This window comes from Ciconia boyciana, chromosome 32 (assembly GCF_034638445.1).
Source record: "Ciconia boyciana chromosome 32, ASM3463844v1, whole genome shotgun sequence".
NCBI lineage: Eukaryota > Metazoa > Chordata > Aves > Ciconiiformes > Ciconiidae > Ciconia > Ciconia boyciana.
Window position 1 is genome coordinate 1,462,027 of NC_132965.1, and position 14,608 is coordinate 1,476,634.

General features: G+C 35.9%; 1 protein-coding gene across 1 annotated transcript in view; it reads left to right on the plus strand.

The window, feature by feature from the left end:
• The window catches only part of LOC140645300 (maltase-glucoamylase-like), a 49,190-nt gene extending 35,259 nt beyond the window's left edge, over positions 1–13,931 (plus strand). Inside the window, exons 35-47 of the mRNA XM_072848650.1 lie at positions 551–635; positions 1,578–1,716; positions 4,360–4,493; positions 4,917–4,951; positions 5,042–5,158; positions 5,998–6,146; positions 7,273–7,357; positions 7,501–7,557; positions 8,156–8,280; positions 8,776–8,864; positions 9,563–9,612; positions 13,039–13,209; positions 13,869–13,931. Coding sequence (XP_072704751.1) covers positions 551–635; positions 1,578–1,716; positions 4,360–4,493; positions 4,917–4,951; positions 5,042–5,158; positions 5,998–6,146; positions 7,273–7,357; positions 7,501–7,557; positions 8,156–8,280; positions 8,776–8,864; positions 9,563–9,612; positions 13,039–13,209; positions 13,869–13,931 — 1,299 coding nt within the window. The remainder of the gene's footprint in view (positions 1–550; positions 636–1,577; positions 1,717–4,359; positions 4,494–4,916; positions 4,952–5,041; positions 5,159–5,997; positions 6,147–7,272; positions 7,358–7,500; positions 7,558–8,155; positions 8,281–8,775; positions 8,865–9,562; positions 9,613–13,038; positions 13,210–13,868) is intronic.
• Positions 13,932–14,608: the final 677 nt, after the last annotated feature.

The window sequence follows — 14,608 nt, forward strand, 5'->3', positions numbered from 1 at the left end:
TGAAACATCTAGAAACCCAGTAAAATATTTGGTATTTTCCTGTACCCCAGCTCTGGTGTACTGCTGCAATCAGAAGACCACAGGCACTGAGGACAAGAGCCATTGCTATGAAGTTCAGAGATTTTAGTAATTTATATATCTGGGGCTATATTTTCTGTATTGATTTCAATTTTACACAGAGGGAAACCTGTCCTTTTCAGGAAATATGACTGATAAATAAGAAGTTCTTAAAATGGAAGCCTCTGCCTCCAATTAATCTCTGTGAATTTGATGCTTTACTCTCTGGGAAATGAGATATTCAGAATCTGTCTATGAAGGGAATTGCTCATCAGAAAAAATTATCTGTTGAACCATTGTTTTATTCTGATTAAAAAAGAAATGCAATGGGTGGTCCTGAAAATCTGAATTTTCCTGTTCATTTAATTCACTTGGTCAGCCTGCTGCCAAAGAGAATTAAATATTAGGGGCACAAACTAAAATAGCTGAAAGGAACTAATTGCCCAAATTTAAGCGAAATTTGTTCATCTGGAATTTTGCTTTATGTTTTCAGGACATGAACGAACCTGCAAGCTTCGTTAATGGTGCCGTTGGTGGCTGTAGAAATCAAGAGCTAAACTTTCCACCATATATACCTCGTAAGTCTGATCACTGCCGTAAACAATGTAAACGTTTCGGGTCACTCTGGTTTGTATAGAACTTCTTACATGCTAGATGTGGCATAAATGCCTAAAATTAGGTAGCCAAATCTGTAACTGAACCCATAACAGAAAGTCAACCAATTTTTGGAGATGATCAACGCTCTTAACTGCAGTCTTCATTGGTGAGAACTGCGACCGCGTGGCACTTCAGAAAATTAACATTCTTTTTGATGTTTTCTAGCTGGGTAATTTACGTTGGACACGGTCAGGACTATGTTTTCATAGTTTTCCCAGATGAAAAATGCAATTAATGACTAAAAATTCCAAAAATATCCTTGTGCCTCCTCTGATTAGTTATTTATATGTAAAATTATAAGGCCTAATTTGAGGAATAGTCTTGAAATACTTGCTCTTCTTAGCAGGGCTTTACTTGAGTACTGGCGTAGAGCAGTACTAATTGGCAACAACTCACTAAGGCTTTATTAGAATACTTCTGTTGCTTTCTGATGTGTTTAAATATAATTATTCAGAAATAGACTTTCCCCCAAGTTTTCTCTGTGTATGGCTGATATGGTAGTATTTACAAAGATTTGCAATATTTTCTGAGATAGGGTATGTTCTGTTTACTCTTTGATCCTCTTCAGTAAGAGCATCTATAACTGCGTTACTGTTTCTCTTGCTGACCCAGATACTTACACAGGAGTATGAGGAATTTCAGAATTTCCTACATTTCTGAAATCCAACCTCAGAAAACCGAAAATGCTGTTTTCTTTAAAATAAAATAAATGGCCATGTAAATACACAGAGGGACATGAACACCAGTCAAGCCAATGCAAATTAAAAAAAAAGGAACTCGTTAAAATTCTTACAGGATGTAAATTGTTGAATTTACAAGTGCCTTCATTACAAGTCCGAGTGTCTTCATTCCCTTTCCAATAGAGTTAGGATCGAGATCGGAGGGATTGATTTTCAAAACGCTCTGCATGGAAGGTCAGCAATATCTCCCAGATGGGTCCCCAGTCAGTCACTATGACGTCCACAACCTTTATGGGTGGTCACAAACAAAACCTACCCTTGAGTAAGTTGCATATTTTTTGTTCTTTCCAAAATATATTGCAAATTAATATTCAGTGTCTATATCTCATGATGAAAAATTTCACCTGTTTATTTACCAGAAATCATTTTTTTTCTCATAATTTTTCTTTTAATCTGAATATCTTCAGTTCTTAAATTCGGTTAAAAGTGAATAATTTCCCCCCCAAAATCTCACCCCCAAAACACTTTTCTGTCCCTTACAAGACCGAACTGAGACCAATTCTGAACACTTTGATTAATCAGTCAAAATGAATTAGTCAATGCCAGTCTCAAGTGCTTAGAGTAATTCAAGTACACAGAAATTTTTATTTCCACCTATTTCTATGATAATATGGTTTACTTATAGTGTTGATCTTCTTTTGGCCTTACATCAAGGGAGGGAAAATGAATATAGATTTTAAAATATAGGCTACAATACAGCCATTGAGTGAATATCATTAAAATAAATTAAAAGGTGCTGAAAAGGGAAAACTGACTTCTGAAATGTAAATGGTGTGCCTAGGTTTTCCTTCCAAGAAATTGTTTTCTCAGTTCCAAGACAAATTTTACGATAGATTTCATACTGAATCTTACTGTAGTCTATTTTTGATAACTTCTGATGTAACGGTAATATACTGATGTTTCATTGCCAGTTTAATAAGCGAGCAAGGAACAGTGTTTCTTTATAGATCTCCATGACCTTAACCCCCCTGGTAACATTTATATTAACATGAATAAATAAAAAATCAAGTCTACTTGAATTTTTGACTGAGGGGATGTTACATTTAGCAACATACCATTGCATCACTTGAAGTTGAGGCATTTGCAATATTGCTGACAGGACAGGAAGGACTTTATAGTAATAATTATACTTTTATTATCAGCCAAATCTAAAGGAATTTGGTTATTGTAAGAAGACAGCAATGGAACACAAAGGGGAATATTATCCTTGGTTCTGAATATTAAGTCCGTTAAGAAATATTTTCTTCTGTTTTAAGATGCCCTATGATATATTATATAACATTTTATACCATAACATTATTTATAATATATTTATTATATATACATATATATTATACATACATATATACACATACATATACATGTAATACATACATATAATATTATTTCTTATCATGTATTTTATCATTATAATATCATACACTATTATCATATATTATATTGTCATATATTGTCATATTATATCATATTCTATAATATATTGTATTATATGATATATTATATATGATAATATATTGCAAAGAAATAAAAGAGACCAGAAGACTTACTGTCTATCTTGGAAGAAATAATTACGCTACATTAGTCTAGTGTCATTACTAAGGGAATTTAAGTGAATAGTATGTTTTTGCAGGAATTCTAGCATCACAAAAGCTGCAAATCTTGTAGAAAAATAGATAGTACCTTATTTGAAACAGCTTGTTAGGCCATTATGGTGGAGGTAGCAAGAGAGCAAAGCAATTTCATCAGTGAAGGGCTTTAACAAGCATTTCAGTTTAGCATTTTTTGGTGAATCTGTACAGATTGCAGAGGAATTCTCCTAAGAATCAGACAGCTAATGCACACAACATGATCAACAATGTGTGTTTTAGCAAAAAGTGCCAGAATCATCATCAGAGAAATTAAGAAGCATAAATTCTGCCTAACTCAGTTAATTTTTTTTTACTTTGTTTTTTGACTTTTCTTGACTTTTCTTTTCGACTTTAAACTTTTTTTTGACTTGGTTACCTTTACAGGTATCTTGCCATGGTGGTCAAAGACTTCTTTAAGGAAATTAAATACGTTATTTATTTTTTGAGGCATGGGGGAGAAAAGAAAATAAAGAAAATGTAATTCCCTTCAACACCATCCTTGAATAGTTATTAACCCCTGGCCTAAACCATGCAACTCTTTTGCTTATGGAAACCCAAATAAAGTCAAACCAAAAGGTTCGCTCATGCCAAGACATGTCCCATCAACTGGTTCTTCTTTGCTGCGAGGCCCATTCCCACTCTGAGACGAAAACGTCAACTTTAATATGATCATATGTACAGAAATCTGTGCTGGCTATTTCAAATAATCTTATTTTCTTTGCAACGATTACAGAGCAAAGGCTTATTTTTTGTTCCAATACCCTTTTGGCAACTAATGCTATGCTGGCAGGTCTAATGTTCCCAGTACTTCTGTTTTTACCCTTATTGTTACCTTGGTCTGAATTTTGTTAGGATAGTTTTTAAATGGTGCTGCAAATTTTCTGGTATTGTAATAACGGACTAACGTGCCCTGGACCAGATCATGTAACCCTTAAAAAAAAGTGTAAGTTGGGCTACACTTCTGTTTTCCCATAAAGTCATTGGCCTTAATGGGAAATCCTTAATTTAGCGCCTCCTCGCTTTGCCAATTCATTTTCTAACGACGGGTTGGTTGACACTTAATTCTTAGTTTCTGCAGATGTGCGGGTCATAGTGAATTCCAATAAAAAACACATCTTGATTGGGTTTATGGCTGCTCATGCTCACAAGGACAGCACAGCAGCACTTTCCTACAGAAGTATAAACCTCCAATTTTATATTCGGAGTCGTGTGTTAAGACCTTTTATGATTATCTTAGTTCTTATTCCATTGGGTTCTTCTCCCACATGCAACCCCAGTGCCTTGCGGAATATCACAAAGGAGCGAGGAATCGTTGTCACCCGTTCAACCTACCCCAGCAGCGGAAAGTGGTCGGGACATTGGCTGGGGGACAACACCGCAGCCTGGAATCAGCTCGATAAATCCATCATTGGTACGTCGATGCAACCTATAACGAATTATTCCATGTTTCTTCTTGGTTTCCTTCCTAATAATCATATTTTTTTTAGCCAAAACGGGCTACTCAGTTGAGCAATCAGAATTTACGGCCAATTTCTTCCTGATCTTTTTTTTCTTCTTATCGCCTCTTAAGAAAGTCTTCAAGGTTTCTATAGGAATTGGGTTTGATTGCATGGGTTTGAGCACCACGTTGTCCTCAAATTCATCCCCTATCACCTTCCTGTCATTCTCTCCCTGTCGCCCAAAATTTGCTGCTTTGCTTCTTAAGAACCATCTTTCCTGGGGGAATGGTGGAAATTCTTTTCTTTTTCTCATCCCGAGTTGTATGATCTACACAGCCCTCACCATACCAAATAAAAAAGTGCAGTTGCTATTGAATTATTTCTTTTCCTTGCAGGTATGATGGAGTTTAGTCTCTTTGGAGTATCTTATGTAAGCTCCTGATTTATTGCCTTATATTTCAGTTATGTTTATTAACTAAAATGTATAGTATCACCATTGGATTTTTTTTTAAATTTTCAGACAGGAGCAGATATCTGTGGCTTCTTCGGAGACTCTGAGTATGAGCTGTGTGCTCGATGGATGGAGCTGGGTGCCTTTTACCCATATTCGAGGAATCACAATGGGAAAGGAGCCAAGGTGGGCGCCTTCCATGTTTGCTTTGACCGCGTTTTTTTTATTTTCCATATTTTCCCCATTTCCTACATTTTTTAATTCCCCATATATACCATTTTTAGATAAACACACCACATCTACAAGAAGAAAATGGTTATTTTTCATATGTTCCAGTTCCACTTAAGCATACCACCTCTACAAGACTAAAATAGTTATTTTTTCCATGTAGGCCATTTTTATTTCAACATGCCACACTTACGAGACTAAAATAGTTTCTTTTAGGCCTAAACACATTTAAAGGGGCAAACCTGACCTTAGTGTTGTCATCCCTAGTTATTCGTCATTTTCCAGCAAATTAGAAAAGGGAAGAGTGGGATGAGATCTAAAGTATCTAAAATTCCTGTACTTTCCCCACTTCCTGCTATAAAATTTTGTATTTCTTTTAAGAATAAATGAAAATAACTGTCTAAATGCAGGGCTGTGCTGTCTAAGGACTGTATGATAGGAAAACAAGGTAACTGGAAAAATGGCAATAATGGAAACAGCATTTTTATCCTCGTTAGAGCTTTAGGCCGAGCAGAGCAGAGCTATTTGTCCTTCGTTAAAGAACAGAGAAATAAATAAAGGTACTCTAAATTAGAGGAGGACAAGGAATTTGCAAGGCTCCACCCGCATCTCCTCAGCTATGCTTGGCTCTGTCGATTTGGAGGCATGTTTGACAATTACTGCCGCTAAATTATATGAATTTATGGGTGACGTATAAGATGAAAAAAAGATGCTAAACATGAGGGCTTTTTTCCCCCCACCTCTTCCCAACAAAATAATCCTGTTTGAATAACAACAGACTCTCTTGTCTTGTTTAGAGGCAAGATCCTGTTGCCTGGAATTCAACATTTGAAGACATTTCCAGGAAAGTGCTAAATATAAGATATACCCTCTTACCCTATTTGTACACATTAATGTACGAAGCCAATGCTCACGGCAGCACCGTCGTCCGCCCTCTGCTCCACGAGTAAGTCTGGTCCTTCCTTCTCCGTTAATTGTGAATTCCTGCTGAAGTCCACAGGATTTCTGTGATCTTTGTAAAAACGTTTTCCCTCAGTTAGAGCGATTTTTCTTTTAAAACTGGCAAGGGATCGAGAATATGCATGTCCAGCTGTGACAGATCAAGGTCTCCATTTCCCACAATGGCAATATTTTTTTTTCTTATATATAAATACAATTAATATATAAAGTTTAAAGCTTATTCTCATCATCCCTAGTGGCATTCAGCAAATACATTCTGCCTGGTGCTGGTTATATATAGAATCAGAGAGCACGTGTTGCAAAAATAGCTGGTCAAAAATTTTAAGCAGTGAAACAGAAAAAGAGGGAGAAAATAGGGTTTTTGACACACGTCTTGAAATGTTTGCAGGGCAAGGTAACTTATTTTGCCTAAACTGATATAGCAGTTTTTAAAAAGGTGTTTATAGCAGTTTTTTTAAAAAAGACATGTTTTTAGAGACATAAGACTATTTGTACTTGGTCAGAAGGGGCAATATGTGCCAAAGACTGGCTAATGCCTTAACGTTAAAGATGGAGTCTAATATTTAAAAATCCTTGTCTTCCGCTAAAAAACACTGAATTGTCAGCATGTAATCCTGGCCTAATTTTGACTAATCTAAGACTTGATTCTTGCAAAGTACCTGTCAAAAAATAAATGGTAGAAATCAGAAAGTAATTGGGCCACTACTTAATTTTACTGTTGCTAATACTAAGCAAAAGTGATTTTTTAAAGTTTTGTACTCTAAATATACTAAATAAAAATTTTAGTATATATGTAGATATAGACCAGCAAACATGAAGAAACAGTAGCAATGAAAATTAAGTAATAGGTGGTATTTCCCTAAAGATTTTCACATCAGGATCTTAATACATTCTTGACAAGCTTTAATTGATACATTTGTAAATAAAATGGGATTAATTTTTAACAATTATTATCTATTTTTAATGAATAGGTAAGAATATTACCTATTATTACTGGTAGCATGCTTACAGTTGAGGAAATGGTAGTTTTACTGAGAAATAAGGCTTCAACAAGGAAACATCTTGGAAAAGGTTGATACCGAGGGTTTGACCACTCTTTTGTTACTTTGCAGGTTCGTAGAAGACAAAACGACATGGGAAATATATCGACAATTTCTGTGGGGACCAGCACTGCTCATCAGCCCTGTACTGGAACAGGTAAAATATCGGAAGTAGAAATATCAGAAAAGTAGGAAAAAAAATTAGAAAATATTAGAAATTGATGAAAATATTAGAAGTGACTTGAGCTAAACTTTACTTTTTGGCTTTAATAGACTTAAACCAAAAATGTTTAATTCCAGGGTGCTGTAGCGGTGAACGCTTACCTACCGAATGCCCGCTGGTATGATTACCACACAGTAAGTAATTTTAAAAACTGTATAATATTTATTTTTCCTAATATGTTTAAATAGGAGTACAGTGTGCTGGGGTGGAGTGGGAATCCACCACCTCTGTTTTATCAAGACGTGTCCAGTAGGAACTTTTAGTGATGTAAAAAAATTACATCTTGGCTGATTTTTTTATTAAATTAATAATTTCGTTTTAATGTAATCTTGTTCAACATGACCAGTTAAAAGGTGGAATCATATCTATAACCTGAATAATATCTGTAATCTGAAGCGCTTCCATGTTTGCTTTTTTTTTTAACTCTTCAACAATACATATAATTTCTTTTCTAAGAATGATGGAGTGGAGGAAGACAAAAGTTTTAAACAATTTTTACAGCCTCAGGCTTTAAACATCACTCCATTTATCAGGTGTTGTGTAATTGTTTTATATATGCAGAATTTCAGATTTTGTCTTGAAAATACATAGTTATGCATTAACAAAGGATTTGCAGTGACAACTTTCTTAGTATTTACGTATTTATAAAGTTTCATTCTAAAAAAAGTGTAAAATGGATGCTTCAACAAAGAAACTATCTTTTATGTTTGTTCCTTTTAAAATCATAAATAGGGTGAGTATATTGGCTTTAGAGGACAATTCAGAAATTTAGCATCTCCTTTGGAACACATCAACCTCCATATCCGAGGCGGTTACATCCTCGCTCAGCAAAGCCCTGCTAATACTACATTTTACAGGTAGGATAAGAAGAACCAAGCAATTAAAATTTAATGTAATTTTATTTTTTTTTCTTTTTAAGGGAGATATTTAATTAGTGACCTGGCAAATAAGTTGTGTATTAATTACATAGAGAGAGCATTTTTCTGGACTCCTTATTTTCAACCTGGGGAAAAAAAATATTCTGGTTTAATGTGCACCATGCTTGGAAGTATCTCCCATTCTGTATAAACATTAGCAGTCCTGAGAAAATAACTATGTGTGGTAGCACCTTAACTTTATGGCAGTTTTTTCTCTTTTTGGTTTCTTCCCCATGGCCTCCTTTAAATGCAATGCTATGGACTGGAGAAGACTGGTAACAGAGATAAATTGTGTTGTGTACAATGTTATTTGTTACATATACTGTACAATGTACAATACAATTTATATTATTATATTTTATACAATAATATAAATTACAGCACTTGCGAAACATAAAATGTGATTGCCCAAGAAAAATATTCTTTTTTTCATAGCCGAAAAAACCCATTGGCACTTACTGTTGCTTTGAATGATATTCAGTTTGCAGAAGGTCAGCTTTATTGGGATGATGGGGTGCGCATTGGTAAGTACCAAGTTTCTTGTTTCCATGATAAATTAACCAATTCAGAGTCTACAATGCATAAATATTGCCTTTATTTGGCTCAGTAGATTGCTAACACGAACAGTTAATTTTTATTTTGGGATTATTGTATGATTGTGCAACACAGCATAGGAAGCATGAGCACAAACCAGAAAAAAAATTACAGTAAAAATTATTAAACTTAATTAATGAAACTAAAATTACAGTAAAATGTAAAACAATAAAAATGAGTAAAATGATGGTAAAATAATAGCATAATGTTGTTATTTAAGGAATATATATTTTGCATAAATTCAATTGTGCCCTGGACCTAGGACAATGTATATAATAAGGATTTGTTCTCAAAGCTACGGGGAACATAACCACAGATGAAGTGGGAAGCTTTAAGTAATTTCCTCGATATTAATAAATTCAAATTATCATCAGATAAGACATTTCTAGAAGTCTCTTACCCTTTCCATCTACACTGTATTATCCTTGTAATAAATATAAGCAATCCCCTGAGATTATCACAAGTAATGCACAAAATTGTGATTTTTTTTTAACATACCAAAATGTTGCAGGAAGTCTGCACAATGCATATATGTGTATATAGTATATGCAGCACAATTCTTCCATTTAATTAAAAAAAATAAAGGTGAATAGCAAATACATTTTACTTTATACATTCTTTTTAACAGATGCGTATGAAGATGGTGTATATCTGCTCACCTCATTTACTGCTGATCAGGTATGTCATGTTAACTAACTGGTTTTTCAGTACCCACGGTGATTATTGTTGTATGTTTAACTAAGGTATTTTAATTTGGCATCTTTTTTAATGTTTCAATATCCCAACATGCTGTCACGGATGGAGTGAGCGTGCACTTCACTCGCAAGAGAGAAGTAAAAATATGGTTTATTGATACAGAATAAGGAGTTAACAAAGTTCAGTGCGAGAGTGTTTTAACCAGATTCAATGGCAAGGTACCCCTGATTATTTACTGCATAGAGGACAGGGTCAGACAAAACTGTCAGGGAGACCCTCCCGTTGAGTCATGAGGTTCGGAAAAGGATCCCCTTGCTTTCTAAACTCCTTCTCAGAGAGGAGTCTAGGTGTGGCTAGATCCAGTCCTAGTCCCAGACTTGGTCAACGGTTTATGTCTAAAGGATTATATGTGAGAAATCAATCCTTTATATCATTTAGCTGAGATTTCAAAGTTTAGCATGCTATTAGTCACTTACCGAGGATCTGTTGCGGCAAGGAATCTCTCGACCTTGAGGAGTAACCTTGAGAGTCGTCCCTGCTCAAGGGGAGATCCTGGCGTGCAGCCCGCTGCTGTGCAGGAGAGCTCAAAGGGCTCTCGGGCTGCTCACTATTTATGGGGGATAATGACTATGATTGACCCATAGTCATATTTGCATACTGACCACAGATTTTAGTTTCTTCGGTGGGCGCATGGCAGAATAGCCCTTGGCTATTGTGTTGTTATCTGTCTCCTGAATCCACTTTGAGCTGGATGCAGCCATCATCACCAGATGCATCCATTATGACCATCACTGGTGGTTATCACCTGAGCAGGGATACAGGAGATAAAGGTCGGGGGTGGGGGAAGCACACCGTCACACATGCCACTAATCTGCTGGGATGGACTAGCAGTATCGTGAAAACCGTTGCAGGTCTTAATTGTTGATTTAAAAAAAAAAAAAGGCAATATATGCCATAGCATATCCTAGGTGGATAAAGTAATTTTGCAAGAAATTGGGGCAACTTAATTGACTTCAGTGGGGTTATTCCACATATGTATATTTATATTAAGTAGCTGGCCCAGCCTGAGACCTCCAAGACAGATGGTGGTTCAGATTTGTTATCTGCACATCAGTTTTCAACAAGTGAGGAGATTTTAACTTAACAGCAAAAATCCCAGACATATCCCTTTGCAAATTCTCCTTTTATATATGAAGGAATTTAGGCATGTTTTCTGTCCAGGCTCCAATATAATGCAATTAATATAATTAAATTGTGTTAAGAACAAATTTAAGCTGGATTCAGAAGATGCCTATTTTTGCTTGTTGCTATATTTATTGTATATTCATGACGTTATAATTTCTTATAATTCTGAAAATGGCACTTTATTTCAAAAAGGATTTGTAGCAAAGGAAAGCATATATCAATGCCGAAATCCAATAAGGCCAATATTTTGTCAGATGTGTATTCTGCATCACTTTTGCAGATCATTTATTAGCATCTATGGAAATGAATACCTTTTAGCGAATCAGCTCATGCATATTTTATAGCCTTGCAGTTAAGCATATATATCTATACAGGACACAAATTTACTTGGACAGACTAGAAAGAAGTGACTATATACAAAATAAATCTATCCACTCTGGAATATAGTCACAGTTAGATCCAGGAAAGTGTTTTCAAATGGTTTATAAATGTGTGAGCATCCAGTAGAGCTGTGGTCTCCAAATTTTTTTGACCACACATCCCTAGCAGTAAAAATTTTTGAGCACCTCCCCCAACATATGCATATTTATTTATAAATTATACACCTGTGCTACTGTACTATTACGTACATTATAAAACATCCACAAAAACAGAAATTAAAAAAAGAGAATAAAGATGAAATAGATGCTATTATAGAAATATTTTTAATTTTATTTATTAATAGTACAGAAATATTGTCTTCCCACACCCCAGTGGATTTTCTTGTGCAGCACTGCAATAAAGGACAGTATTTTCTGCTACCACTATCAAATATCCACGTTAGGAGCCTGGCGGAAAAGCAGAGAAAAGCTGGTTGGGCAAAACCTCTTTATTTAATTGTTGTCAACAATTGTTAATTGTTTAAAGGTCTTTTGAAGAGAGGCTGGTGTGGAGTCACTGACTCAGTTTGTGACTACCTTTTATTGTTATTCTTAATATTTATCATTATTGTTCAACATAGAAGATCCACCATGGAGCAGTTACTGTGCAAGAAAGTCAGTGATCAGTAGCGGGTATCATAATTATTGGCATTTCCAGCATGTCAGCTTTAAAGTTTTGTTTTAAGCAGTTGAATAGCTGGAAGTAAATTAGATGGTAATTATAGGGACTATCTATTTAAATGAAATGCTTTTTATATTGTAATTAAAAAGTGTGTTGTTTCATTCATTTTCCAGGTGGCCAAAATGTGTTCTTATTTTATCCTCAGTGCTCTTATTTCTCATTCATTTTGACTTTGTCAAGTAATTGGATGTTAACTGCTAAGGGAGAAAAGGGGTTTTTTGCTATTTCCAGTTGTAAGATTACATAGTAAATGCACATTTTCCTGCTCTTACAGAAAGCTGGTAAGGAAATCTTAACTAAAGCAGTCTTAAATCGATCAATAATGAAGAATGCAATAAAATAATGTAACTATATAATTACATTATATTTGTATAATTATATCATAGCAGATGTGCATGGAAGAGGGATCTGACCCAGCTGGCATCTGATCCCCCTTGCTGGGATCTGACCCAGCAAGTGCCGTCTCTGGGCAACTTAAATATTCTCTGCCTGGAGACATGGTAGAATTGGGTACAAACTAAAGAAACTGTGAATCCATTATCTACCTAAAATCAAGTCAGCATTTCTTGGTCCAAGAAATGCTCCCCCCAGCCCCGATTCACACTCTTATTTTGTTAGGTCTGGAATGAAGTGTTTCACGATCCATCCTAAGCATTTTTGTAATTGTAAAAAGCAATTTAAAAGAAAATTAGCAAAATTAGCAAAATAACTGCAGGACTTGAGCAACCAGCAGTGGATGCACAGAAATCTTTCCACTGAACTCAGTAGTTTAGGAAACTTCAGACAATTACAGGAAAATGAGAAAAAAAGGTCTGAATTATGAAAACGAGTTGTTCTAATCCTTCCTTATGCTGCAAAATTCACATCAGGACAAATTTGTTTAATATTCAGTACCTCACTGGTAGCAGAGAAGTCTGCAAGAGTTCTGCAAAGGTGGAGGAACTGGGAAAACCAAAGCCTCCAACATTTGGAAAATAAATAACAACAAAGAGGGTTGTGGGTTTTTTTCTTCAATTGAAGAAAAGCAAAAAATTGTAAGCCTCAAGTCGACTGAAAAAAGTATATTCTGACAAGTAAGTGCCCAAGGACAAATCGCTGATTTTCTTTTTCCTCTTCCTTCAGAACATTTTAGAGATAAAGGTTTTGCACCATGGTTATGCTGATCCAAATAATTTGAAGTTTACTCAAATTAAAATTTTGGGGGTGACCTCAAACGTTCGGGAGGTGATGGTATCGCAGAACGGTGAAGCAATCCAATCTCCTCATGTTGTGTCCTATGACAGCCAAAAACAGGTAAGTCGAGAGTTTATGGTGAAATCCTGTCTTTGCAATTAGTTATGTGCTCTTAAATGCTAGGGGATTCACCTCTTGGCTGTAATAGAATTTCTAAAATACCTTTCTTTACTGCGGTAAAACCACTGACATCTAAGAAGTAGAACTCAGGGTACTTTTGCAACAATTTTTTTCCTGCAAAATTAATGAAGTCCTGTCACAAGACACGGTCACACTGTTCAGTGAGACCCCCCAGGCTAAAATCAGTTGCTGTTTAATTTAATTTACCACCCTTTCTACAGAACTTGGTGTTCTGTTGAGTCTCATTTATTTTTGCCTTTCAGTGGGAAGCCAAAAGATAATGTAGTAATATATTAAAATTATATAATTATTATAGAAAAGGAATATATAATATAGAAATATATTATGTAAAATCTATAGTAACATAGCATAGCATAATATAATGTAATGTAATATAATAAAATACAATAGGATACAATGTAATGTAATAGAATATAATACAATACATTACAATACAATATATATAACCAAAAAGATGAATTAAGAAAGTAAAGAGAAGTAATCTGAAATAAGAACCTGCCGTCTTCTATGAGCTGCAGAAAACCAAGACACCTTCAGAGCAGAGTTACTCATCGCTTTTTTTTGTTTGTTTTTCAAAGGTCCTGGAAATCATCCGGCTTGAACTTGAACTAGGCAAAGACTACACATTACGATGGAGCTAAAATGCCTGCAAATAACGCTGGCCATAGAGCTGAATTTTCACAGATTGTTTTTCCCTTCTCCTTCTGCCTCTCTGCCTTCTTAAAGTACTTTGCACTAGAAACATGTACAGTCAGTTTGTATTAAGTTATTATGTGCAGAAAGGAGTCGTGGTTTGGTGTTGATCCCGGCTGACTACCCGCTGTCCTCGTAAAGCAGAATTTGGTTTTTTGGGCACAAGTATGAGTTGGGAGAGGCGTGGCTGGAGAGCAGCCCTGCAGAAAGGGATCTGGGGGTGCTGGTTGACAGCAGGCTCAACAGGAGTCAGCAGTGTGCCCTGGCAGCCAAGAGGATTGTGTGTGGTTCTGGGTCCCACCATTTGAGAAGGATGTTCAGGTCCTCAAATGTGTCCAGAGGAAGGCAACAAAGCTGGGGACAGGACTGGAAGGCATGTCCTCTGAGGAGCAGCTGAGGACTGCGTTTGTCTGGTTTGGAGAGGAGGCGACCTCGTTGCTCTCTGCAGCTTCCTGAAGAGGGGACGTGGAGAGGGAGGTGCTGATCTCTTCTCCCTGGGATCCAGGGACAGGACGTGTGGGAATGGTTCAAAGCTGTGTCAGGGGAGGTTTAGACTGGAAAATAGGAAGCATTCCTTTACCGAGAGCATGGTCAAACCCCGGAACAGGCTTCCTATAAAGGTGGT